The sequence below is a fragment of the Orcinus orca genome, chromosome X (assembly GCF_937001465.1).
Source record: "Orcinus orca chromosome X, mOrcOrc1.1, whole genome shotgun sequence".
Classification (NCBI taxonomy): domain Eukaryota; kingdom Metazoa; phylum Chordata; class Mammalia; order Artiodactyla; family Delphinidae; genus Orcinus; species Orcinus orca.
This window is the reverse complement of record NC_064580.1, coordinates 50,155,946-50,182,564: the sequence shown is the minus strand read 5'-3', so window position 1 is coordinate 50,182,564 and position 26,619 is coordinate 50,155,946. Positions and strand designations below refer to the sequence as shown.

Genomic DNA, 26,619 nt, shown 5'->3' with positions numbered 1-26,619 from the left:
TTGGCCCTACTGAATTACTTTCAAGCATATCAAAAGATTAAGTCTACTTCTTAAAAATATAACCACGATTGTCATAGCTAATATATTAAAATAATTACTTAATGTTATTAAATATCCATAAATTCACCCCCACATATTTTGTGAAAGAGCTATTTAATGCCTGCATGTTCTTTCTTCAACTTTGAAATCCTGGAGAGAATAGGGAAAGGGAGAAGGAGATCTGGGAAAATATATAATTAAGTTTCAGAGAGCCTGGATATCCCAAATGAGAAAGAATCTGACCTGGTTTGGGGTGAGAGAAGTATATTGTACTATTTCTCCGGAGAAGGTGGGTGCGACTTCAGGCCCGGTGATGCTGGAGGAGGTGTGGAAGGGAGAGGGGTACTACCTCCGTTGGGGGTTCCTTCTGGATAATCCCAACGTGGAGCTAGGAGGCAGCGCTTTTTTGGAGGCTTGATTTCCCGCGTGTTTCCAGGCTGGAGCGTGGATCTCCCGGAGGTACAAGGTTGGTCCCCCATAAGGATTATAGGACCCGGGTGTCAGCTCTCTCCGGTGGGCCCTGGCGAAGCCAAGAGACCGGAGATGGCGGCGGGTCCCCTCCAGGCGCAGAGCTTCCTCCGGGTTTCGCTTTTTCCGTATTTCCTGTATCCTGAGACGTATATCCCCTCTCCGCCTCGCTCCCTACCCCACCACATTTTAACGTTTCTACAAGGATGGGTCTTTAAAAAAACGATGCTCATATTTAATATAATGTTTTCCCCATCCCGCCCCCCAGTGTAACTAAATCTGTGAACAGTCTTATACTGTCTATGAAATTCTAAGTTACAAGAAATTTAGGTTTACTCATAAGTGGTAAACTCTGCGTAGATTGTTGAAAGGCGCTTGGTGTGGGGGCGGGGCGGCGGGGGGGGAGGAGAACAAAGAGGTGATTGAAGAGCTAAGAGCTTTACGATCTAGTTGCAGAAGCACAACACAGAGCCATGAAACAATCTACGACCATTTAGAAAGCAATATACAAACGTCTTAGTTGACTAAAGTGCAGAATAGCACACCAGCCACCAGCACTGACCGTGGAAATTGAATGTAGAAAACAAATTCATCGTATGTCATAGAATCTAAGATTACTTTCTTCTTCATATTTTAACAAATTAGAAATCTCTGAAGGCTTACCTTTTAAAAAATATTTCAACATCTAGGAAATCTCTGACAATTGATGGTATATCATACTTTCGTTGTCAATTTTTTATCTTTTCTAGAGTTAAGGAAAATAATGATTCATCCTCCTATGGCTGGTGTATTATATTCTGGGATATACGGTAAGCAACCGGAAGAGGGTGCACTGTGGCTTAGAATAAAAGGCTATTGGAACGTCTTAGACCTTCCTCATTCACATCCATCTCCCTTTGGCTATGGACACACTTTTCCAGCACTGTCCCCAGTGTTTTTTAATGTAGAGAGTTCAATCCTTAATGTCAAAATAGAACTGACTTTTAAAATACTCTGCTATTTACAAGCTCTGTGATAGTTAAGTAGTTGATTAAGCACTTGAGGCTTTCGTTTCCAGGAGATAATAATTTCTTCCTTGTAAAACTATTGCCATAATCAGGGATAATGCATTTAAGACACTTACTGTGATTACCTCTCATCTCCACCACCACTACCTTCTTTCAAATACTAGTGCTGCCCTTTACACAAACTAGATACTCAGTAAATGTTTGGGAAATAAATGACCCTGTGGTTTTCTACCAGATGCTACTTATAAAGACAAGAAACGTAGCAGTAAGTTAATGAAAAGATGTGAAGGGAAATACAAAGAAAAAATGCTCTAGAGCTAGAAGAACAGTTGGGACTAGGCATAAAGATGTGGGAGTTAGCAACATAGAATTGGTAGTTGAAGTCATGAGTGATGTTCCCAAGAGAAAATGTAGAGGAAAAGAGAAGTGGGCTGCTAAAGGCAGACTATTGAGCAATTAGAGTCAGAAGAGGAGAAGCCTGCTGCAAAGGCTGAGAAAGAGTGGCCAGATTCAGAAGAGAGGGTGCCAACCCAAGTTTTCTCACTCTTGGCACTATTGACATTTGGGGACAGATCACTCTTTCTGGTGGGAGCCTGTCCTGTGCACTGTAGGATGTTTAACAGTATCCCAACCCAGGCCAATAGCATGCCCCCACATCCCGCAACTGCCTCCAGGTGTGGTAACCAGAAATGTCTCCAGGTACTCCCAAATGTCCCCTGGGGGGGAAATCATACCTTTTGAGAACAGTTGATCTAGCCCTAATCCTCCAAACTTGCTCCTTTCCTACTCTTCATTTCAGTGAATGTCACACTTCTACCCAGTTGTACAAGTCAAACCTTGGAGTTTTGTGTGTGTGTGTGTGTGTGTGTGTGTGTGTGTGTGTGTGTATATATATATATATATATATATATATATCAGACTATTTATTATTTCCCAAAGTAAATGTAGTAATATTTTCACAATCTTTTTACAGGGGTCTCTAAATCTTGCAAGACAAAAGACTTTAAGAGTAAAATTGGAAATTAAGTTGTTTTATAGCTATAGATATAGTTTTAGTAAATTAAGAGAAATATGTGTGTATTTTAGTAAAATGACTGGAATAAAAAATTGTATCAAATCCAGGTGGGTTTGATTTATGGGAAACATTTGACTTGAGTTGAAAACATTCCCAACTTAGAGCTGCTGACATCAACCCGAACCATTTATACTTTAAATGGATTTATTTATTTTTATTTTAAACTGCATTAAGATGCATATAACATAAAATTGACCATATTAACCTTTTTTAAGTGTACAGTTCAGTCATGCTAAGTATATTCACAGAGTTGTACAACCAAAGTCCAGAATTTTTTATACCCATTAAACAACTTCACATTTTCCCCTCTCCCCAGCCCTGTCAACCACCATTATACTCACAACTGGATTTTTGTGTTTTTTTGTTATACTAGAATGGAAAACTAAAGCCTTTTACTTCTAGGTTTCAAAATGAGTTTTCCCCATCATTTTTTCCAAGTTCAGCCTTTTTTTTTCCAACATTGATGAACTAGCTGCATGTGAAACATGGAACAAGAAGAGGGCATTGCCAAGGTGAAGGACTATAGATCTGAAATTCTTTCATAATTTCAAGTGCTCAAAGGATGACAACAGAGAACAAAACTGAACCCTCTGGGTGATAGTAATCTGTTTTCATTTAGGGTTTTTTAATTGAGGAGTTCGTTGATTCATTGTGTTTTTTCTGGAAATTAGCTTTCATCTTAAGGCCAAGAATTTTTCTCTTCTTTGAACAAATATAAAGGACTTCTCTGTTAATTTTTTTAAGGTAAAAATCTAAGGATAAGAACCATGGAGTCCCTGTAACATTCTCATAAAATGAAAAATAAGAATGATTTGGAGGAAGACTACATGTATTTTTGTGTGTGTGTTTTACTTCAGGTTTTTTTTTTTTTTTTTTTTTTTGGCACGCGGGCCTCTCACTTGCTGCGGTCCCTCCCCCTGCGGAACACAGGCTCCGGACGCGCAGGCTCAGAGACCACGGCTCACGGGCCCAGCTGCTCTGCGGAATGCGGGATCCTCCCGGACCGGGGCACGAACCTGCATCCCCTGCATCGGCAGGCAGACTCTTAACCACTGCGCCACCAGGGAAGCCCTTACTTCAGGTTTTCAATGTAATATTTCACTTAGAATTTTTTAGAATTCTATGAAACACAAAGAAGAAAGTAAGAAGATCTATTATCTATCTAGATAGCCTCTATAAACATTCAAAAGATTAAATAAGTAAAAGAGATAAAATAGTGTAAGATTAGAAAAAATTAATACTGCAGAAAGAGCCAATGAAAAGTAAAAATATCCAAAGTTGGCCAGTATAGTCATGATTCAATAATTAATAGCGTGGAGAAGAGCAGAATATAAATTTGTATATGTTTACACAAACACACACATACACACAGATATGTGTGTGAGAGTTGCATCTACCTGCATATGTGTTGCTTTTCATTTCACAAAGTGATCATACATTCACCATTTTGGTAGGGTGTTTTTTTAAAGTTAACCATGTAGCTTGGTGATTTTTCCATGTAACATGTTCTTTATTCTCATTTTTAAAGGTCCTTTTAATGGCTGCACACAAACCCATTGTATGGACTTACCATAATTTTTAATTTAAATAATTATCTATTCATGGATGTTTGTGGATACTTTCATTGTTTCCAGCTTTTAAAATTGAAAATTAATCCATAACCATAAATTCACCTTTTTATAGTATACAATTCAGCGTTTTAAAGTATACACAGGGGCTTCCCTGGTGGCGCAGTGGTTGGGAGTCCGCCTGCCGATGCAGGGGACACGGGTTCGTGCCCCGGTCCGGGAAGATCCCACATGCCGCGCGGCTGGGCCCGTGAGCCATGGCCGCTGAGCCTGCGCGTCCGGAGCCTGCAATGCGAGAGGCCACAGCAGTGAGAGGCCCGCGTACCGCAAAAAAAAAACAACAACAAAAAAAACAAAATAAAGTATACACAAAATTGTGCATCCATTACCACTATCTAATTCCAGAATATCTTTATCACTTCAAAAAGAAAACATGTACCAATTAGCAGTCACTCCCAATCCTCCATCCCACAGCCACTGGAAACCACTAATCTATTTTCTGTCTCTATGGATTTGACTATTCTGGATATTTCATATAAATGGAATCATAGAAATAACAAGATGGCAGAGTAGAAGGACGTGCACTTACTCCCTCTTATGAGGACACCGGAATCACAACTAACTGCTAAACAGTCATCAACAGGAAGACACTGGAACTCACCAAAAAAGATACCCCACATCCAAAGACAAAGGAGGAGCCACAATGAGATGGGAGGAGGGGCGCAATCACAATAAAATCAACTCCCATAACTACTGGGTGGGTGACTCACAAAGAACACATATAGCACAGAAGTCCACCCACTGGAATGAAAGTTCTGAGCCCCACATCAGGCTTCCCAACCTGGGGGTCCGGCAATGGGAGGAGGAATTCCTAGAGAATCAGACTTTGAAAGCTAGTGGGATTTGATTGCACGACTTTGACAGGACTGGGGGAAATAGGGACTCCACTATTGGAGGGCACACACAAAGTAGTGTGTTCATCGGGACCAGGGGAAGGAAAAGTGACCCCATAGAGACTGAACCAGACCTACCTGCTAGTGTTGGAGGGTCTCCTGCAGAGGCTGAGGGTAGCTGTGGCTAAACGTGAGGACAAGAACACTGGCAGCAGAAGTTCTGGGAAGTACTCCTGGGCGTGAGCCCTCCCAGAGTCGGCCATTAGCCCCACCGAGGAGTCCGGGTAGGTTCCAGTGTTGGGTTGACTCAGGCTAAACAACCAACAGGGAGAGAACCAAGTCCCACCCATTAGCAGACAAGCGGATTAAAGTTTTACTGAGCTCTGCCCACCAGAGCAACACCCAGCTCTACCCACCACCAGTCCCTCCCATCAGGAACCTTGCACAAGCCTCTTAGATAGCCTCATACACCAGAGAGCAGACAGCAGAAGCAAGAAGAACTAGAATCCTGCAGCCTGTGCAACAAAAACCACATTCACAGAAAGATAGACAAGATGAAAAGGCAGAGAGCTATGTACCAGATGAAGGAACAAGATAAAACCCCAGGAAAACAACTAAATGAAGTGGAGATAGGCAACCTTCCAGAAAAAGAATTCAGAATAATGATAGTGAAGATGATCTAGGACCTCAGAACAAGAATGGAGGCAAAGATCGAGAAGATGCAAAAAGTTTTAACAAAGACCTAGAAGAATTAAAGAACAAACACCTAGAAGAATTAAAGAACAAATGAACAGGGATCAATAATACAATAACTGAAGTGAAAAATAAACTAGAAGGAATCAATAGCAGAATAACTGAGGCAGAAGAACGGATAAATGACCTGGAAGACAGATGGTGGAATTCACTGCCACAGAATAGAATAAAGAATGAAAAGAAATGAAGACAGCCTTCAGACTTCTGGGACAACATTAAAGTCTTCATTCATTAAAGACTTCATTCAGCCTTCACAGACTTCTGGGACAACATTAAAAGGAACAACATTCGCATTATAGGGGTCCCAGAAGGAGAAGAGAGAGAGAAAGGACCCGAGAAAATATTTGAAGAGATTATAGTGAAAGATTCCCTAACATGGGAAAGGAAATAGTTAATCAAGTCCAGGAAGCACAGAGTGTCCCAGGCAGGATAAACTCAAGGAGAAAGATGCCGAGACACATAGTAATCAAATTGACAAAAATTAAAGACAAAGAAAAATTACTGATAGCAACAAGGGGAAAACTACAAAAAACATACAAAGGAACTCCCATAAGGGTAACAGCTGATTTCTCAGCAGAAACTCTACAAGCCAGAAGGGAGTGACATGACATATTTAAAGTGATGAAAGGGAAGAACCTACAACCAAGATTACTCTTCCCAGCAAGGATCTCATTCAGATTTGATGGAGAAATCAAAAGCTTTACAGACAAGCAAAAGCTAAGAGAATTCAGCACCAACAAACCAGCTCTAAAAGAAATGCTAAAGGAACTTATCTAAGTTGGAAACACAAGAGATGAACAGAACCTACAAAAAAACCCCACCCATAACAATTACAAAAATGGTAATAGGAACATACATATGGATAATTACCTTAAACATGAATGGAATAAATGCTCCAACCACAAGACACAGGCTCGCTGAATGGATACAAAAACAAGACCCATATATATGCTGTCTAAAAGAGACCCAGTTCAGACCTAGGGACACATAGAGACTGAAAATGAGAGGACGTGAAAAGATATTCCATGGAAATCAAAAGAAAGCTGGAATAGCAATACTTATATCAGATAAAATGAGTTTAAAATAAAGACTGTTAAAAGACACAAGGAAGGATACTACATAATGATCAAGGGATCAATCCAAGAAGAAAATATAAAAATTATAAATATATATGCACCCAACATAGGAACACCTCAATACATAAGGAAACTGCTAACAGCTATAAAAGAGGAAATTGACAGTAACACAATAATAGTGGGGGACATTTAACACCTCACTTACACCAATGGACAGATCATCCAAAAGGAAGTTAATAAGGAAAACAGGCTTTAAATGACACAGTAGATCAGATAGGTTTAATTGCTACTTATAGAAAATTCCATCCAAAAGAGCAGATTACACTTGCTTCTCAAGTGCACACAGAATGTTTTCTAGGATAGATCACATCTTGGGTCACAAATCAAGCCTCAGTAAATTGAAATCATATCAAGATTCTTTTCTGACCACAATGTTATGAGATTAGAAATCAATTACAGGGAAAAAACAGAAAAAACACAAACACATGGTGCCTAAACAATATGTTACTAAATAACCAAGAGATCACTAAAGAAATCAGAGGAAATCAAGAAAAATACCTACAGACAAATTACAATGAAAACACGACAATCCTAAACCTAAGGGATGCAGCAAAAGCAGTTTGGTATAAAGAGGCAAGTTTATAGCAATACAAGCCTACATCAAGAAACAAGAAATATAAATAAAATTTCTAACATTTCACCTTAAGGAATTAGAGAAAGAAGAACAAACAAAACCCAAAGTTAGTAGAAGGAAAGAAATCATAAATATCAAGCAGAAATAAATGAAATAGAAAAAAAGAAAACAGTAGCAAAGATCAATAAAACTAAAAGCTGGTTCTTCGAGAAGATAGACAAAATTAATAAACCATTAGGCAGACACATCAAGAAAAAGAAGGAGAAGACTCAAATCAATAAAATTAGAAAGGAAAAAGGAGAAGTTACAACAGACACTGCAGAAATACAAAGCATCGTAAGGGACTACTACAAGAAACTCTATGCCAAAAAAAATGGACAACATAGAAGAAATGGAAAAATTCTTAGAAAAGCACAACCTTCCGAGACTGAACCGGGAAGAAATATAAAATATGAACCAACAAATCCCAAGTAATGAAATTGAAACTGTGATTAAAAATCTTCCAGGGCTTCCCTGGTGGAGCAGTGGATGAGAGTGCGCCTGCCAATGCAGGGGACATGGGTTTGTGCCCCAGTCGGGGAGGATTCCACATGCCACGGTGCAGCTGGGCCCGTGAGCCATGGCTGATGAGCCTGAGCATCCGAAGCCTGTGCTCCACAACGAGGGAGGCCACAACACTGAGAGGCCAGCGTACCACAAAAAAAAAAAAAAAAAACTTCCAACAAACAAAAGTCCAGGACAAGATGGCTTCACATGTGAAGCCTGTCAAATATTTAGAGAAGAGTTAACACCCATCGTTCTCAAACTCTTCCAAAAAATTTCAGAGGAAGGAACACTCCCAAACTCATTCTATGAAGCCAACATCACCCTGATACCAAAATCAGACAAAGATACTACAAAAAAAAAAAATTACAGGCCAATATCACTGATGAATATAGATGCAAAAATGCTCAACAAAATACTAGAAAACAGGATACAACAACACATTAAAAGGATTATACACCATGATCAAGGGGGACTTATCCCATGGATGCAAGGATTCTTAAATATATGCAAATCAATCAACGTGATACACCATATTAACAAATTGAAGGAGAAAAACCATATGATCATCTCAATAAATGCAGAGAAAGCTTCCGACGAAATTCAACACCCATTTATGATAAAAACCCTACAGAAAGTAGGCATAGAGGGAACTTTCCACAACATAATAAAGGCAATATATGAAAAAACCACAGCCAACATCATCCTCAATGGTGAAAAACTGAAAGCATTTCCACTAAGATCAGGAAGAAGTTGCCCACTCTCACCACTATTATTCAACATAGTTTTGGAAGTTTTAGCCACAGCAATCAAAGAAGAAAAAGAAATAAAAGGAATCCAAATGGGAAAAGGAGAAGTAAAGATGTCACTGTTTGCAGATAACATGATACTATACATAGAGAATCCCAAAGATGCTACCAGAAAATTACTAGAGCTAATCAAGGAATTTGGTAAAGTAGCAAGATACAAAATTAAGGCACAGAAATCTCTGACACTCCTATACACTAATGATAACAAATCTGAAAGTGAAATTAAGAAAACACTCCCATTTAGCACTGCAACAAAAAGAATAAAATATCTAGGAATAAACCTACCTAAGGAGAAAAAACCTGTATGCAGAAAACTGTAAGACACTGATGAAAGAAATTTTAGATGATACAAACAGATGGAGAGATATACCATGTTCTTGGACTGGAAGAATCAACACTGTGAAATGACTATACTACCCAAAGTAATCTACAGATTCAATGCAATCCCTATAAAACTACCAATGGTATTTTTCACAGAACTAGAACAAAAATTTCACAATTTGTATGTAAACATAAAAGATACTGAAGAGCCATAGCAATCTTGAGAATGAAAAAACGCAGCTGGAGGAATCAGACTCCCTGACTTCAGACAATACTACAAAGCTATGGTAATCCAGGAAATATGGTACTGGAACAAAAACAGAAAATAAGATCAATGGAACTGGATAGAAAGCCCAGAGATAAACCCACGCACATATGGTCACCTTATCTTTAATAAAGGAAGCAGGAATGTACAGTGGAGAAAGGACAGCCTCCTCAATAAGTGGTGCTGGGAAAACTGGACAGGTACATGTAAAAGTATGAGATTAGATCACTCCCTAACACCATACACAAAAATAAGCTCAAAGTGAATTAAAGACCTAAATGTAAGGCCAGAAACTATCAAACTCTTAGAGGAAAACATAGGCAGAACACTCTATGACATAAATCACAGCAAGATCCTTTTTGACCCACTTCCTAGAGAAATGGAAAGAAAAACAAATGGGACCTAATGAAATTAAAAGCTTTTGCACAGGAATGGAAACCGTAAATGAGAAGAAAAGACAACCCATAGAATCGGAGAAAATATTTGCAAATGAAGCAAGTGACAAAGGATCAATCTCCAAAATTTGCAAGCAGCTTATGTAGCTCAATATCAAAAAAACAAACAACCCAATCCAAAAATTTGCAGAAAACCTAAATAGACATTTCTTCAAAGAAGATACACTTATTGCCTTCAGTCACATGAAAGAATGCTCAACATGACTAATCATTTGAGAAATTCAAATCAAAACTCCAGTGAGGTATCAGCTCACAGCAGATAGAATGGCCATCATTGAAAATCTACAAATAATAAATGCTGGAGACGGTGTGCAGAAAAGGGAACCCTCTTTATTCTTTTTTTTTTCTACATCTTATTGGAGAATAATTCCTTTACATTGGTGTGTTAGTTTCTGCTTTATAACAAAATGAATCAGTTATACATACACATATGTTCCCATATCTGTTCCCTCTTGCATCTCCCTCCCTCTGAGCATCCCCATCCCACCCCTCCAGGTGGTCACAAAGCACCGAGGTGATCTCCCTGTGCTATGCGGTTGCTTCCCACTAGATATCTATTTTACGTTTGGTCGTGTATATATGTCCATGCCACTCTCTCACTTTGTCACAGCTTACCCTTCCCCCTCCCCATATCCTCAAGTCCATTCTCTAGTAGGTCTGTGTCTTTATTTCTCTCTTACTCCTAGGTTCTTCATGACATTTTTTTTCTTAGATTCCATACATATGTGTTAGCATACGGTATTTGTCTTTCTCTTTCTGACTTACCTCACTCTGTATGACAGACTCTAGGTCCATCCACCTCACTACAAATAAGACAATTTTGTTTCCTTTTATGGCTGAGTAATATTCCATTGTATATATGTGCCACATCTTCTTTATCCATTCATCTGATGATGGAGACTTAGGTTGTTTCCATCTCCGGGCTATTGTAAATAGAGCTGCAATGAACATTTTGGTACATGACTCTTTTTGAATTACGGTTTTCTCAGGGTATATGCCCAGTAGTGGGATTGCTGGGTCATATGGTAGTTCTATTTGTAATTTTTTTAAGGAACCTCCATACTGTTCTCCATAGTGGCTGTACCAATCCACATTCCCACCAGCAGTGCAAGGGTGTTCCCTTTTCTTTTTTTTTTTTTTATAACATCGTTATTGGAGTATAATTGCTTTACAATGGTGTGTTACTTTCTGCTTTATAAAAAAGTGAATCAGTTATACATATACATATGTTCCCATATCTCTTCCCTCTTGTATCTCCCTCCCTCCCACCCTCCCTATCCCACCCCTCCAAGCAGTCACAAAGCACCGAGCTGATATCCCTGTGCTATGCGGCTGATTCCCACTAGCTATCTACCTTACGTTTGATAGTGTATATATGTCCATGTCTCTCTCTCGCTTTGTCACAGCTCACGCCTCCCCCTCCCCATATCCTCAAGTCCGTTCTCCAGTAAGTCTGTGTCTTTATTCCTGTCTTACCCCTAGGTTCTTCATGACATTCTTTCCCCTTAAATTCCATATATATGTGTTGGCATACGGTATTTGTCTTTCTCTTTCTGACTTACTTCACTCTGTATGACAGACTCTAGGTCTATCCACCTCATTACAAATAGCTCAATTCCGTTTCTTTTTATTGCTGAGTAATATTCCATTGTATATATGTGCCACATCTTCTTTATCCATTCATCCAATGATGGGCACTTAGGTTGTTTCCATCTCTGGGCTATTGTAAATAGAGCTACAATGAACATTTTGGTACATGACTCTTTGAATTTTGGTTTTCTCAAGGTATATGCCCATTAGTGGGATTGCTGGGTCATATGGTAGTTCTATTTGTAGTTTTTTAAGGAACCTCCATACTGTTCTCTATAGTGACTGAACCAATTCGCATTCCCACCAGCAGTGCAAGAGTGTTCCCTTTTCTCCACACTCTCTCCAGCAATTATTGTTTTGGTTTTTTTTTGTGTGTGTGTGTGTGGAACGTTGGCCTCGTATTGCTGTGGTCTCTCCCGTTGCAGAGCACAGGCTCTGGACATGCAGGCTCAGCGGCCATGGCTCACGGGCCAAGTCTTTCCATGGCAAGTGGGATCTTCCCGGACTGGGGCACGAACCCGTGTCACCTGCATCGGCAGGTGGACTCTCAATCACTGCGCCACTAGGGAAACCCTGTTTCTAGAATTTTTGATGATGTCCATTCTGACTGGTGTGAGAAGATATATCATTGTAGTTTTGATTTGCATTTCTTTAATGATTAATGATGTTCAGCATTCTTCCATGTGTTTGTTGGAACTCTGTATATCTTCTTCGGAGAAATGTCTATTTAGGTCTTCTGCCCATTTTTGGATTGGGTTGTTTGTTTTTTTGTTATTGAGCTGCATGAGCTGCTTGTAAATTTTGGAGATTAATCCTTTGTCGGTTGCTTCATTTGCAAATATTTTCTCCCATTCTGAGGGTTATCTTTTGGTCTTGTTTATGCTTTCCTTTGCTGTGCAAAAGCACTGAAGTTTCATTAGGTCCCTATTGTTTATTTTTGTTTTTATTTCCATTTCTCTTGGGGATGGGTCCAAAAGGATCTTGCTGTGACTTATGTCATAGAGTGTTCTGCCTATGTTTTCCCCTAAGAGTTTGATAGTTTCTGGCCTTACATTTAGGTCTTTAATCCATTTTGAGCTTATTTTTGTGTATGGTTTTAGGGAGTGATCTAATTTCATCCTTTTACATGTACCTGTCCAGTTTTCCCAGCACCATTTATTGAAGAGGCTGTCTTTCTCCACTGTACATTCCTGCCTCCTTTATCAAAGATAAGGTGACCATATGTGCGTGAGTTTATCTCTGGTCTTTCCATCCTGTTCCATTGATCCATCTTTCTGTTTTTGTGCCAGTACCATACTGTCTTGATCACTGTAGCTTTGTAGTATAGTCTGAAGTCCGGGAGCCTGATTCCTCCAGTTCCTTTTTTTGCTCTCAAGATTGCTTTGACTCTTCGGGGTCTTTTGTTTTTCCATACAAATTGTGAAATTTTTTGTTCTAGTTCTGTGAAAAATGCCACTGGTAGTTTGATAGGGATTGCATTGAATCTGTACATTCCTTTGAGTAGTAGATTCATTTTCACAATGTTGATTCTTCCAATCCAGGAACATGGTATATTTCTCCATCTGTTTGTATCATCTTTAATTCCTTTCATCAGTGTCTTATAATTTTCTGCATACAGGTCTTTTGTCTCCTTAGGTAGGTTTATTCCTAGATATTTTATTCTTTTTGTTGCAATGGTAAATGGGAATGTTTTCTTGATTTCACTTTCAGAATTTTCATCATTAGTGTATAGGAATGCCAGAGATTTCTGTGCATTAATTTTGTATCCTGCTACTTTACCAAATTCATTGATTAGCTCTAGCAGTTTTCTGGTAACATTTTTAGGATTCTCTATGTATAGTATCATGTCATCTGCAAACAGTGACAGCTTTACTTGTTCTTTTTCGATTTGGATTCCTTTTATTTCCTTTTCTTCTCTGATTGCTGTGGCTAAAACTTCCAAAACTATGTTGAATAAGAGTGGTGAGAGTGGGCAACCTTGTCTTGTTCCTGATCTTAGTGGAAATGCTTTCAGTTTTTCACAATTGAGGATGATGTTGGCTGTGGGTTTGTCATATATGGCCTTTATTATGTTGAGGAAAGTTCCCTCTATGCCTACTTCCTGCAGGGTTTTTATCATAAATGGGTGTTGAATTTTGTTGAAAGCTTTCTCTGTATCTATTGAGATGATCATATGGTTTTTCTCCTTCAGTTTGTTAATATGGTGTATCACATTGATTGATTTGCATATACTGAAGAATCCTTGCATTTCTGGAGTAAACCCCACTTGATCATGGTGTATGATCTGTTTCCTGTGCTGTTGGATTCTGTTTGCCAGTATTTTGTTGAGGATTTTTGCATCTATTTTCATCAGTGATATTTCCCTATAGTATTCTTTCTTTGTGACATCCTGGTCTGGTTTTGTTATCAGGGTGATGGTGGCCTCGTAGAAGGAGTTTGGGAGTGTTCCTCCCTCTGATATATTTTGGAAGAGTTTGAGAAGCATAGGCATTAGGTCTTCTCCAAATGTTTGATAGAATTTGCCTGTGAAACCATCTGGTCCTGGGCTTTTGTTTGTTGGAAGATTTTTTATAACAGTTTCAATTTCATTGTTTGTGATTGGTCTGTTCATATTTTCTATTTCTTCCTGATTCAGTCTTTGGAGGTTGTGCATTTCTAAGAATTTGTCCATTTCTTCCAGATTGTCCATTTTATTGGCATAGAGTTGCTTGTAGTAATCTCTCATGATCTCTTTTATTTCTGCAGTGTCAGTTGTTACCTCTCCTTTTTCATTTCTAATTCTATTGATTTGTGTCTTCTCCCTTTTTTTTTGATGAGTCTGGCTAATGGTTTATCCATTTTGTTTATCTTTTCAAAGAACCATCTTTTAGTTTTATTGACCTTTGCTATCGGTTCCTTCATTTCTTTTTCATTTATTTCTGATCTGATTTTTACGATTTCTTTCTTCCTGCTAACTTTGGGTTTCTTTTTGTTTTGCTTCCTCTAATTGCTTTAGGTGCAAGGTTAGGTTGTTTATTCGATATGTTTCTTGTTTTGTAAGGTAGGCTTATATTGCTATAAACTTCCCTCTTAGAACTGCTTTTGCTGTATCCCATAGGTTTTGGTTGTTGTGTCTCAATTGTCGTTTGTTTCTAGGTATTTTTTTAATTTCCTGATTGATTTCTTCAGGGATCACTTCGTTATTAAGTAGTGTATTGTTTAGCCTCCATGTGTTTGTATTTTTTTTACAGATCTTTTCCTGTAATTCATATCTTGTCTCATAGCGTTGTGGTCAGAAAAGTTATTTGATACAACTTCGATTTTCTTAAATTTACCAAGGCTTGATTTGTGACCCAAGATATGATCTATCCTGGAGAATGTTCCATGAGCACTTGAGCAAAATGTGTATACTGTTGTTTTTGGATGGAATGTCCTATAAATATCAATTAAGTCCATCTTGCTTAATGTATCATTTAAAGTTTCTGTTTCCTTATTTATTTTCATTTTGGATGATCTTTTCATTGGTGAAAGTGAGGTGTTAAAGTCCCCTACTGTGAATGTGTTACTGTCAAGTTCCCATTTAATGGCTGTTAGTGTTTGCCTTATTTATTGAGGTCTTCCTATATTGGGAGCATAAATATTTACAATTGTTATATCTCCTTCTTGGAGCAATCCCTTAATCATTAAGTAGTGTCCTTCTTTGTCTCTTGTAATCATCTTTATTGTAAAGTCTATTTTGTCTGATATGAGTATTGCTACTCCAGCTTTCTTTTGGTTTCCATTTGCATGGAATAACGTTTTCCATTCCCTCACTTTTAGTCTGTATGTGTCCCTAGGTATGATGTGGGTTACTTGTAGACAGCATATATATAGCTCTTGTTTTTGTATCCCTTCAGCCAGTCTGTGTGTTTTGGTGGGAGCATTTAATCCATATTCATTTAAGGCAATTATCGATATGTATATTCCTATTCCCATTTTCTTAATTGTTTTGGGTTTGTTATTGTAGGTCTTTTCCTTCTCTTGTGTTTCTTGCCTAGAGAAGATTCTTTTGCATTTGTTGTAAAGCTGGTTTGGTGGTGCTGAACTCTCTTAGCTTTTGCTTGTCTCTAAAGTTTTTAATTTCTGCATCCAATCTGAATGAGATCCTTGCTGGGAAGAGTAATCTTGGTTGTAGGTTCTTCTCCTTCATCACTTTAAATATTTCCTGCCTGTCCCTCTGGCTTGCAGAGTTTCTGCTGAAAGAGTAGCTGTTAACCTTATGGGGATTCCCTTTTGTGTTATTGGTTGTTTTTCCCTTGCTTCTTTATTATGTTTTCTTTGTATTTAATTTTTGACAGTTTGATTAATATGTGTCCTGGCATGTTTCTCCTTGGATTTATCCTGTATGGGACTCTCTGTTCTTCCTGGAGTTGATTAGCTACTTCCTGTCCCATATTTGTGAAATTTTCAACTATAATCTCTTCAAATATTTTCTCATTCCCTTTATTTTTCTCTTCTTCTTCTGGAACCGCTATAGTTCGAATGTTGGTGCATTTAAAGTTGTCCTAGAAGTGTCTGATACTGTCCTCAATTCTTTTTATTACCTTTTCTTTATTCTGCTCTGCAGTAGTTATTTCCACTATTTTATCTTCCAGGAACTGATCCATTCTTCTGCCTCAGTTATTCTGCTACTGATCCCTTTTAGAGTATTTTTAATTTCTTTTATTGTGTTTTTCATCGTGGCTTGTGTCATCTTTAGTTCTCCTAGGCCTTTATTGAATGTTTCTTGTATTTTCTCTATTCTATATCCAAGATTTTGGATAATCTTTACTATTATTATTCTGAATTCTTTTTCAGTTAGACTGCCTATTTCCTCTTCTTTAGTTAAGTCTGGTGGGTTTTTATCTTACTCCTTCATTTGCTTTATGTTTCTCTGTCTTCTCATTTTGCTTATCTTACTGTGCTTCGGGTCTCCTTTTTGCATGCTGCTGGTTTGTAGTTCCCGTTGTTTTTGGTGTCAGTCCTCAGTGGCTAAAGTTGGTTCATTGGGATATGTAGGCTTCCTGGTGGATAGGACTAGTGCCTGTGTTCTGGTGGATGAGGCTGGGTCTTGTCTTTCTGGTGGGAAGGTCCACGTCTGGTGGTGTGTTTTGGGGTGTCTGTGAACTTATTATGATTTAAGTCAGCCTCTCTGCTAATGGATGGTGTTGTGTTCCTGTCTTGCTAGTTGTTTTGCATAGAGTGTGCAGCACTGTAGCTTGCTTTTCGTTGAGTGACGCTGGGTGTTCATGTTGAGATGGAGATATCTGGGAGATTTTCGCCATTTGATATTACATGGGGCTGGGTGGTCTCTTGTGGATCAGTGTCCTGAAGTTGGCTCTGCCACCTCAGAGGCTCAGCAGTGCCTCCTGGCTGCAGCACCAAGAGACTTTCATCCTCATGGCTCAGAATAAAAGGGAGAACTAGTAGAAATAAATAAAGAAAGAGGGTAAAATAGAATAAAGTAAGATATAATAAAATAAAGTTATTAAAATAAAAAGTAACTATTAAGAATTTATTTACATATTTTTTTTTGCCGTACACAGGCCTCTCACTGCTGTGGCCTCTCCCATTGTGGAACACAGGGTCTGGACGCACAGCCTCAGTGGCCATGGCTCACGGGCCCAGCCTCTCTGCAGCATGTGGAAGCTTCCTGGACCGGGGCACAAACCCACGTCCCCAGCATTGACAGGTGGACTGCCAACCACTGCACCACCAGGGAAGCCCTAGAAAAAAATTTTTTTTAAAAGGAAAAAGAAAACAAATGAAAACGGAGGGATAGAACCCTTGGACAAATGGTGAAAGCAAAGCTATACAGACAAAATCTCTCACAAAAGCATACACATACACTCTCACAAAAAGAGGAAAAGGGGAAAAAATAATAAATCTTTCTCTCAAAGTCCACCTCCTCAATTTGGGATGATTCGTTGTCTATTCATATATTCCACAGATGCAAGGTACATCAAGTTGATTGTGGAGCTTTAATACGCTGATTCTGAGGCTCCAGGGAGAGATTTCCCTTTCTCTTCTTTGTCTGCACAGCTCCCGGGGCTCAGCTTTTTATTAGGCCCTGCTGTACGTTTAGGTCACCGGAGGGCTTCTGTTCTTTGCTCCGACAGGACGGGGTTACAGGAGCCCCTGATTCGCGGGCTCTGGGTCACTGATGCTGGGGGGAGGGTGAGGCACGATGCGGGGCGTGTCTGCGGCGGCAGAAGCCAGCGTGTCTTTGCACCAGCCTTAGGTGTGCCGTGTGTCCTCCCGGGGAAGTTGTCCCTGGATCCCGGGCCCTGGCAGTAGCGGGCTGCACAGGCTCCCGGGAAGGGCGTTGGGCATAGTGATCTGTGCTCTCACACAGGCTTCTTAGTGGTGGCAGCAGCAGCCTTAGCGTCTCATGCCCGTCTCTGTGGTCCGTGCTTTTAGCTGCGGCTCGCACCCATCTCTGGAGCTCTTTTAAGTAGTGCTCTTAATCCCCTCTGCTTGCACAGCAGGAAACAAAGAGGGAAGAAAAAGTCTCTTGCCTCTTCAGCAGGTCCAGACTTTTCCCCAGACTCCCTCCCTGCTAACCGTGGTGCACTAAACCCCTGCAGGCTGTGCTCATGCTGCCAACCCCAGTCCTCTCCCTGCGCTCCGACCAAAGCCCGAGTCTCAGCTCACAGCCCCGCCTGCCTCGGAGGGTGAGCAGACAAGCCTCTCGGGCTGGTCAGTGCCGGTCGGCACCGATCCTCTGTGCGGGAATCTCTCTGCTTTGCCCTCCGCACTCCTGTTGCTGTGCTCTCCTCTGCGTCTCCGAAGCTTTCCCCCTCCGCCACCCGCAGTCTCTGCCCACGAAGGGTCTTCCTAGTGTGTGGAAACCTTTCCTCCTTCACAGCTCTCTCCCACCGGTGCAGGTCCCGTCCCTATCCTTTTGCCTCTGTTTATTCTTTTTTGTTTTGCCCTACCCAGGTACGTGGGGAGTTTCTTGCCTTTTGGGAAGTCTGAGGTCTTCTGCCAGCGTTCAGTAGGTGTTCTGTAGGAGTTGTTCCACGTGTAGATGTATTTCTGTTGTATCTTTTTTTCTTTTCCTTTGTGCTTGTCTAGTTTCATTCGCAGTGCACCCGGCTCTTCAGACCAGAGATCCTAGTGTGAAACTGCGGCACCCAGCACGTCAGCTTTCCAGGCCGTGTGCCTGCTTTCATGTTTTAAAATATGTTTTTTTTTCCTGCTGTTCTGATTGAGTGATTTCCATTATTCTTTCTTCCAGATCACGTATGCATTCTTGTGTATCACTTGGTCTGCTATTCATTCTTTCTTGTGTGTTTTTTATTTAAACTATTGATTAATTGTAGTTTGTCCTTTTTCATATTTTCTACTTCCTTTTAAAATGTTTACTGTGTACATCAATTATTTTCTCTAATTTAGTCATCCCTTTTATTTCCATTGTTTTGAATTATTTATTCAGTAAATTGTTTATTTCTGTTTTATTATTTATTTTTTCAGGGAATTACTCTTGCTCTTTCAGTTGAATGTAGTTCCTCTGCCTTTTCATTTTGTTTTACTTTCTCAAACCCTATGAATTTAGGTGGGACACTTACCTATTGTGGTCTCGAAGGGTTGTTCTTATGTAGAAGCTTCCCTATACAGTATGCATGTGTCCAATGCCTTTGGTAGAAATATTTGAAGTGGACGTATGTCACGTTTTTCCTCAGGGTGTGTTGGCAGATATCACCTTTGTATGGAGTGGACTTGGAGATGGATGGACTAGAGCTGGCAATGTGTGTGAGGAAGAACTTCCTCTCTGCTCAGTGGCCATCACTACCTTATTGGGGATGGGGACTGATCCCAAGTTGCTGGAGCAGAAGCCCTGTGGGTCTACCTGATCTGGCTGTTTCCTTTACATGTGTGTTTTTTTCTCTCCCCACACAAGGACTTTTGTTCCAGAGTAGGTGATTGCAAGAGCAAGTGGCATCCATAGAGTTCTTATGTGCTACCTCTACAGCTGGTTCTGTTCAGATGCAGCCAGGGGTGCAAGGCCCCTTTGTCCCTCAGAGCTGATCACTGCCCTCAGCCTCCACCACCCCTACCCTGTTGTGGAACAGATCTGCAGTTCTGGCTTGAGCTCATGTGGAACTTTTTTTGTGTATCAGGAGGTGAGCTGTGATAGAACAATCACCATCATAGATCTGGTGGCTTCTGAGGAGCTGCTTAAGGGAGTGTCAACAGTGGTTGCCACTGCACCACTCAGGTTCCACCCTGGAACCAGGATTCCTCTGTTTCCTAAGGTCTAGTCTTTTCCCTAATCATGGGTGCCCCATGTACACTGTTGTGCTCTTGCATGAAGTGAGTAGAGCGGGGTGTTTGCTGTGCTCAGGCTGGGGTTTAACACAAGGCATTCATGGGAAACCCAGAAACTTGATTACACCTCTCTCCACCCTGCTTTGGGGGCAAGTCCCCTTTGTCTTCCATAGTTGATCACTGTCCCCAGGCTCAACCTCTCCTGCCCAGTTGTGGAACCACTCCACAATGTAGGCAGTGCCTACATGACCTTTCTGCATATATCAGGAATGAGCCATGGTGGAGTTGCAATCGTCCGAGGTCTGGGCTGCTTCTGTGTTACTGCTTGAATATGGACCAACAATGGCACATGACACCCCACCAGGGCTCCACTCCGGGATTGGGTCACTTCTACATCCCATTGTTGTCTTCTTCCTTGTCATGGCTGACTTATAACCAGTGCCACACTGTGTCATGGAGTGTGGGGGCTGAAACACTTGCTGGGTTTTGGCTGGGATGTACGGCTTGGTGGTCATAGGAAACCCAGCAGCTTCCCTGCCTCAGAAGCTAGCCAGTGCTGGAACACTGCTGTTGAGTGGAGTCCAGGCTTCACATTACACTTCTTTTAGTCACAGAGATGCTCCAACCAACTATGGATGCTTGTTTCCCCCATGAAAGACCTCAGGACAGGGTCACCCAATCTGTGGCTTGAACCACTCACTCACCAGGGGAGGTGTCCAGCTGTGTAATCTCCTTTTTCTTATGAATCCTCTCCCAAGGGCTCAGGTCTCAACTCAATAAGTTTTCTTCCCTTCCTACCCGATAATGTGTGTATCTTTCTTACAGACATGGTTGTAACAGGAGTCCTTCTTCCAGTTTCCAGTTAGTTTTCAGTGAGTATTCTTCCACATGTAGATGTATTCTTCATGTGTTCATGGTGGGGTGGAAGGTGAGCTCCATGTCCACTTACTCCACCATCTTGATTCCTCCCTCCCTTCTCTATTGTTCTCTTCCTCTTTTAGTCTCTTCCATTGTGGTTTAATGATTTTCTTTATTGGTATGTTTGGGTTTCTTCTGCTCTAGTATTTGTGTATCTACAGCTGGGTTTGATGTACGTTTACCATCATGTTCACATGTGTTGACTTAAAAGTATATCTACTTGTTTTAAACTGATAGTCAGATACATTCTAAAAGATCTACATTTTTACACCTTACTCAAAATGAAAATAAATAAGGAAACACAAGAATTAAATGATACATTAAACAAGATGGACTTAATTGATATTTATAGGACATTCCATGCAAAAACAACAGAATACACATTTTTCTCAAGTGCTCTTAGAACATACTCCAGGATAGATATCTTGGGTCACAAATCAAGCCTTGGTAAATTTAATAAAATTGAAATTGTATCAAGTATCTTTTCTGACCACAATGCTATGAGACTAAATATCAATTACAGGAAAAGATCTGTAAAAAATACAAACACATGGAGGCTAAACAATACACTACTTAATAACGAAGTGATCCCTGAAGAAATCAAAGAGGAAATCAAAAAATACCTAGAAACAAATGACAATGGAGATACAAAGACCCAAAATCTATGGGATGCAGCAAAAGCAGTTCTAAGAGGGAAGTTTAGAGCAATAAAATCTTACCTTAAGAAACAGGAAACTTCTCGAATAAAGAACCTAACCTTGCACCTAAAGCAATTAGAGAAAGAACAAAAACCCCCAAAGTAAGCAAAAGGAAAGAAATCATAAAGATCAGATCAGAAATAAATGAAAAAGAAATGAAGGAAACGATAGGAAAGATCAATAAAACTAAAAGTTGTTTCTTTGAGAAGATAAAAAAAAATGATAAACCATCAGCCAGACTCATCAGGAAAAAAAAGGAGAAGACTCAAATCAATAGAATTAGAAATGAAAAAGGAGAAGTAACAACTGACACTGCAGAAATACAAAAGATCATGAGAGATTACGACAAGCAACTGTATGCCAATGAAATGGACAACCTGGAAGAAATGGACAATTTATTAGGAATGCACAAGCTGCCAAGACTGAATCAAGAAGAAATAGAAAATATGAACAGACCAATCACAAGCACTGAAATTAAAACTGTGATTAAAAATTGTCCAGCAAACAAAAGCCCAGAACCAGTTGGCTTCACAGGCGAATTCTATCAAATATTTAGAGAAGAGCTAACACCTATCCACTCAAACTCTTCCAAAATATAGCAGAGGGAGGAATACTCCCAAACTCATTCTATGAGGCCACCATCACCCTCATACCGAAACCAGACAAGTATGTCACAAAGAAAGAAAACTACAGGCCAATATCACTGATGAACATAGATGCAAAAATCCTCAACAAAATACTAGCAAACAGAGTCCAACAGCACATTAAAAGGATCATACACCATGGTCAAGTGGGGTTTATTCCAGGAATGCAAGGATTCTTCAGTATACGGAAATCAATCAACGTGATACACCATATTAACAAATTGAAGGAGAAAACCATATGATCATCTCAATAGATACAGAGAAAGTTTTTGACAAAATTCAACACCAATTTATGATAAAAACCCTACAGAAAGTAGGCATAGAGGGAACTTTCCTCAACATAATAAAGGCCATATATGACAAACACACAGCCAACTCGTCCTCAAGAGTGAAACAGTGAAAGCATTTCCACTAAGATCAGGAACAAGAAACTGTTGCCCACTCTCACCACTCTTATTCAACATGGTTTTGGACAATTTTGTCACAGCAATCATAGAAGAAAAGGAAATAAAAGGAATCCAAATTGGAAAAGGAGAATTAAAGCTGTCAGTGTTTGCAGATGACATGACACTATACATAGAGAATCCTAAGGATGCTACCAGAAAACTACTAGAGCTAATCAATGAATTTGGTAAAGTAGCAGGATATAAAATTAATGCACAGAAATCTCTGGCATTGTTATACACTAATGATGAAAAATCTGAAAGTGAAATTAAGAAAACACTCCCATTAACCATTGCAATGAAAAGAATAAAATATCAGGAATAAATCTAACTAAGGAGACAAAAGACCTGTATGCAGAAAATTATAAGACACAGATGAAATTAATTAAAGATGAGAGAAATAGATGGAGAGACATACCATGTTTTTGGATTGGAAGAATCAGCACTGTGAAAATGACTCTACTACCCAAAGGAATGTACAGATTCAATGCAATCCCTATCAAACTACCACTGGCATTTTTCGCAGAACTAGAACAAAAAATTTCACAATTTGTATGGAAACATGAAAGACCCCGAATAGCCAAAGCAATCTTGAGAATGAAAGATGGAGCTGGAGGAATCAGGCTCCCTGACTTCAGACTATACTACAAAGCTACAGTGATCAGGACAGTATGGTACTGTGACAGAAATACAAATATCGATCAATGGAGCAGGATCAAAAGCCCAGAGATAAACCCACACACATATGGTCACCTTATCTTTGATAAAGGAGGCAGGATTATACAGTGGAGAAAGGACAGCCTCTTCAATAAGTGGTGTTGGGAAAAGTGGACAGGTACATGTAAAAGTATGAGATTAGAACACTGCGTAACACCATACACAAAAATAAGCTCAAAATGGATTAAACACCTAAATATAAGGCCAGAAACTATCAAACTCTTAGAGGAAAACATAGGCAGAACACTCTATGACATAAATCACAGCAAGATCCTTTTTGACTCATCCCCCAGAGAAATGGAAATAAAAACAAAAATAAAGAAATGGGACCCAATGAAACTTCAAAACTTTTGCACACCAAAGGAAACCATAAAAAAGACCAAAAGACAACCCTCAGAATGGGAGAAAATATTTGCTAGTGGAGGAACTGACAAAGGATTAATCTCCAAAATTTACAAGCAGCTCATGCAGCTCAATATCAAAAAAAAAAGCACAATCCAAAAATGGGCAGAAGACCTAAATAGACATTTCTCCAAAGAAGATATACAGACTGCCAACAAACACATGAAAGAATGCTCAACATCATTAATTATTAGAGAAATGCAAATAAAAACTACAATGAGATATCATCTCACCCAGGTCTGAATGAGCATCATCAAAAAATCTGGAAACAATAAATGCTGGAGAGGGTGTGGACAAAGGGAACACTCTTGCACTGCTGCTGGGAATGTGAATGGGTTCAGCCACTATGGAGAATAGTATGGGGTTCCTTAAAAAACTACAAATAAAACTATCATACCACCCACTAATCCCACTACTGGGCATATACCCTGGGAAAACCATAATTTAAAAAGAGTCATGTACCAAAATGTTCGTTGCAGCTCTATTCACAATAGCCCAGAGATGGAATCAACCTAAGTGCCCATCATCAGATGAATGGATAAAGAAGATGTGGCACATATATACAATGGAATATTACTCAGCCATAAAAAGAAACGAAATTGAGCTATTTATAATGAGGTGGATAGACCTAGAGTGTGTCATACAGAGTGAAGTAAGTCAGAAAGAGAAAGACAAATACTGTATGCTAACACATATATATGGAGTTTAAGAAAAAAAATGTCTTGAAGAACCTAGGGGTAAGACAGGAATCAAGACACAAACCTACTAGAGAACGGACTTGAGGATATGGGGAGGGGGAAGGGTGAGCTGTGACAAAGCGAGAGAGAGGCATGGACATATATGCACTACCAAGCATAAGGTAGATAGCTATTGGGAAGCAGCCGCATAGCACAGGGAGATCAGCTCAGTGCTTTGTGACCGCCTGGAGGGGTGGGATAGGGAGGGTGGGAGGGAGGGAGACGCAAGAGGGAAGAGTTATGGGAACATATGTATATGTATAACTGATTCACTTTGTTTTAAAGCAGAAACTAACACACCATTGTAAAGCAATTATATCCCAATAAAGATGTTAAAAAAAATAAGGAAATGAAATTGAGTTTTTTGTAGTCAGGTGGATGGACGTAGAGTCTGTCATACAGAGTGAAGTAAGTCAGAAAGAGAAAGAGTAATACCATATGCTAACACATATATATGGAATCTAAGAAAAGAAATGTCATGAAGAACCTTGGGTTAAGACATGAATAAAGATACAGACCTTCTAGAGAATGGATTTGAGGATATCAGGAGGGGGAAGGGTAAGCTATGATAAAGTGAGAGAGTGGCATAGACATATATACACTACCTAATGTAAAGTAGATAGTTAGTGGGAAGCCGCCTCATAGCACAGGGAGATCAGCTAGGTGTTTTGTGACCACCTAGAGGTGTGGGATTGTGCTGGTGGGAGGGAGGGAGACGGAAGAGGGAAGAGGTATGGGAACATATGTATATGTATAACTGATTCCCTTTGTTATAAAGCAGAAACTAACACATCATTGTAAAGCATTTATATTCCAATAAAGATGTAAAAAAAATAAAAAAATAAATAATCAGCATCCTGAAACAAATATATATATATATATATATATATATATATATATATATATACAGAGAGAGAGAGAGAGAGAGAGAGAGAGAGAGAGAGATAGACTGTTATGCAAAAACCTCAAGGGAAGCACAAATCGAACACGTATAATGGCAGGGACATTCAAGATAATGGAGGAGTAAGACGTGGAAGTCACCTTCCTCCCCACAATACATCAAAAATACATCTACATGTGTAACAACTCCTACAGAACACCTACTGAATGCTGCTAGAACTCAGAATTCCCAAAAGGCAAGCAAGTCCCTACAAACTTGTCTGTATGTCTGACAGGGTCTCAGTGCACTGGCCTGGTGTCAGATCTGAGCCTCTTAGGAGGGAGAACCGAGTTCAGGATATTGGACCAACAGAAACCTACTGGCCCCACGTAATATCAGTTGGCAACAGCTCTCCCAGAGATTTCCATCTCAATGCTTAGAGCCAGCTCCACCCAACGGATAGCAAGCTCCAGTGCTGGACAGCCCATGCCAAACAACTAGCAAGACAGGAACACAACTCCACCCATTAGCAGAAAGGCTGCCTAAAATAATACTAAGTTCACTGACATGACAAACATACCACCAGACAGGGCCCTGCTCACCAGAAAGCCGATATCCAGCCACACTCCCCAGAACAAAGGCACCAGTCCCCTCCACCAGGAAGCCTAAACAAGCTACTGAACCAACAATAACAACTGGGGGCAGACAACAAAAAGAAGGAGAACTACAAACCTGAAGCCTGTGAAAAGGAGATCTCAAACACAGTAAGTTAAAGAAAATGAGAAGACAAACACACAGCAGATGAAGGAGTAAGGTAAAACCACACCAGATGAAACAGATTAAGGGGAAGTAGGTAGCATAAATGAAAAAGAATTCAGAGTAAGGATAATCAAAAATCTTGGAAATAGAATGGAGAAAATACAAGAAACGTTTAACAAGGACATAGAAGAACTAAAAAGCAAACAAACAATGATGAACAACACAATAAATGAAATTAAAAATTCTCTAGAAGGAATCAATAGCAGAATAACTGAGGCAGAAGAATGGATAAGTGACCTGGAAGATAAAGTAGTGCAAATAACTACCACAGAGCAGAATAAAGAAAAAAGAATGAAAAGAACTGAGGACAGTCTCAGAGACCTCTGGGACAACATTAAAAACACCAACATTCGAATTATAGGGGTCCCAGAAGAAGAAGAGGAAAAGAAAGGGACTGAGAAAATATTTCAAGACATTATAGTTGAAAACGTCACTAAGATGGGAAAGGAAGTAGCAAACAAGTCCATGAAGCACAGTGAGTCGCATACAGGAAAAATCTAAGGAGAAATACGCCAAGGCACAAGTATGATAGTATTAATCAAACTATCAAAAATTAAATACAAAGAAAAAAAATTAAAAACAGCAAGGGAAAATCAC

At 39.7% G+C, this 26,619-nt stretch overlaps 1 protein-coding gene and 1 long non-coding RNA gene across 2 annotated transcripts in view; both read right to left on the bottom strand.

Annotated features, from left to right (window-relative positions):
- Window positions 1-26,619, bottom strand: part of LOC125963004 (uncharacterized) — a 136,311-nt gene that overhangs the window by 60,541 nt on the left and 49,151 nt on the right. The gene's annotated exons all lie outside the window — the stretch shown is intronic.
- NBDY (negative regulator of P-body association) lies at window positions 289-585 on the bottom strand. The gene has a single exon (XM_033410205.2). The coding sequence runs from the start codon at window positions 516-518 to the stop codon at window positions 312-314; it is 207 nt and encodes a 68-aa protein (XP_033266096.1). The 5' UTR covers window positions 519-585; the 3' UTR covers window positions 289-311.

Excerpts from the sequence above, each read along its gene's own strand:
- NBDY (XM_033410205.2), bottom strand. The coding sequence starts at position 518 with ATGGGGGACCAACCTTGTACCTCCGGGAGATCCACGCTCCAGCCTGGA.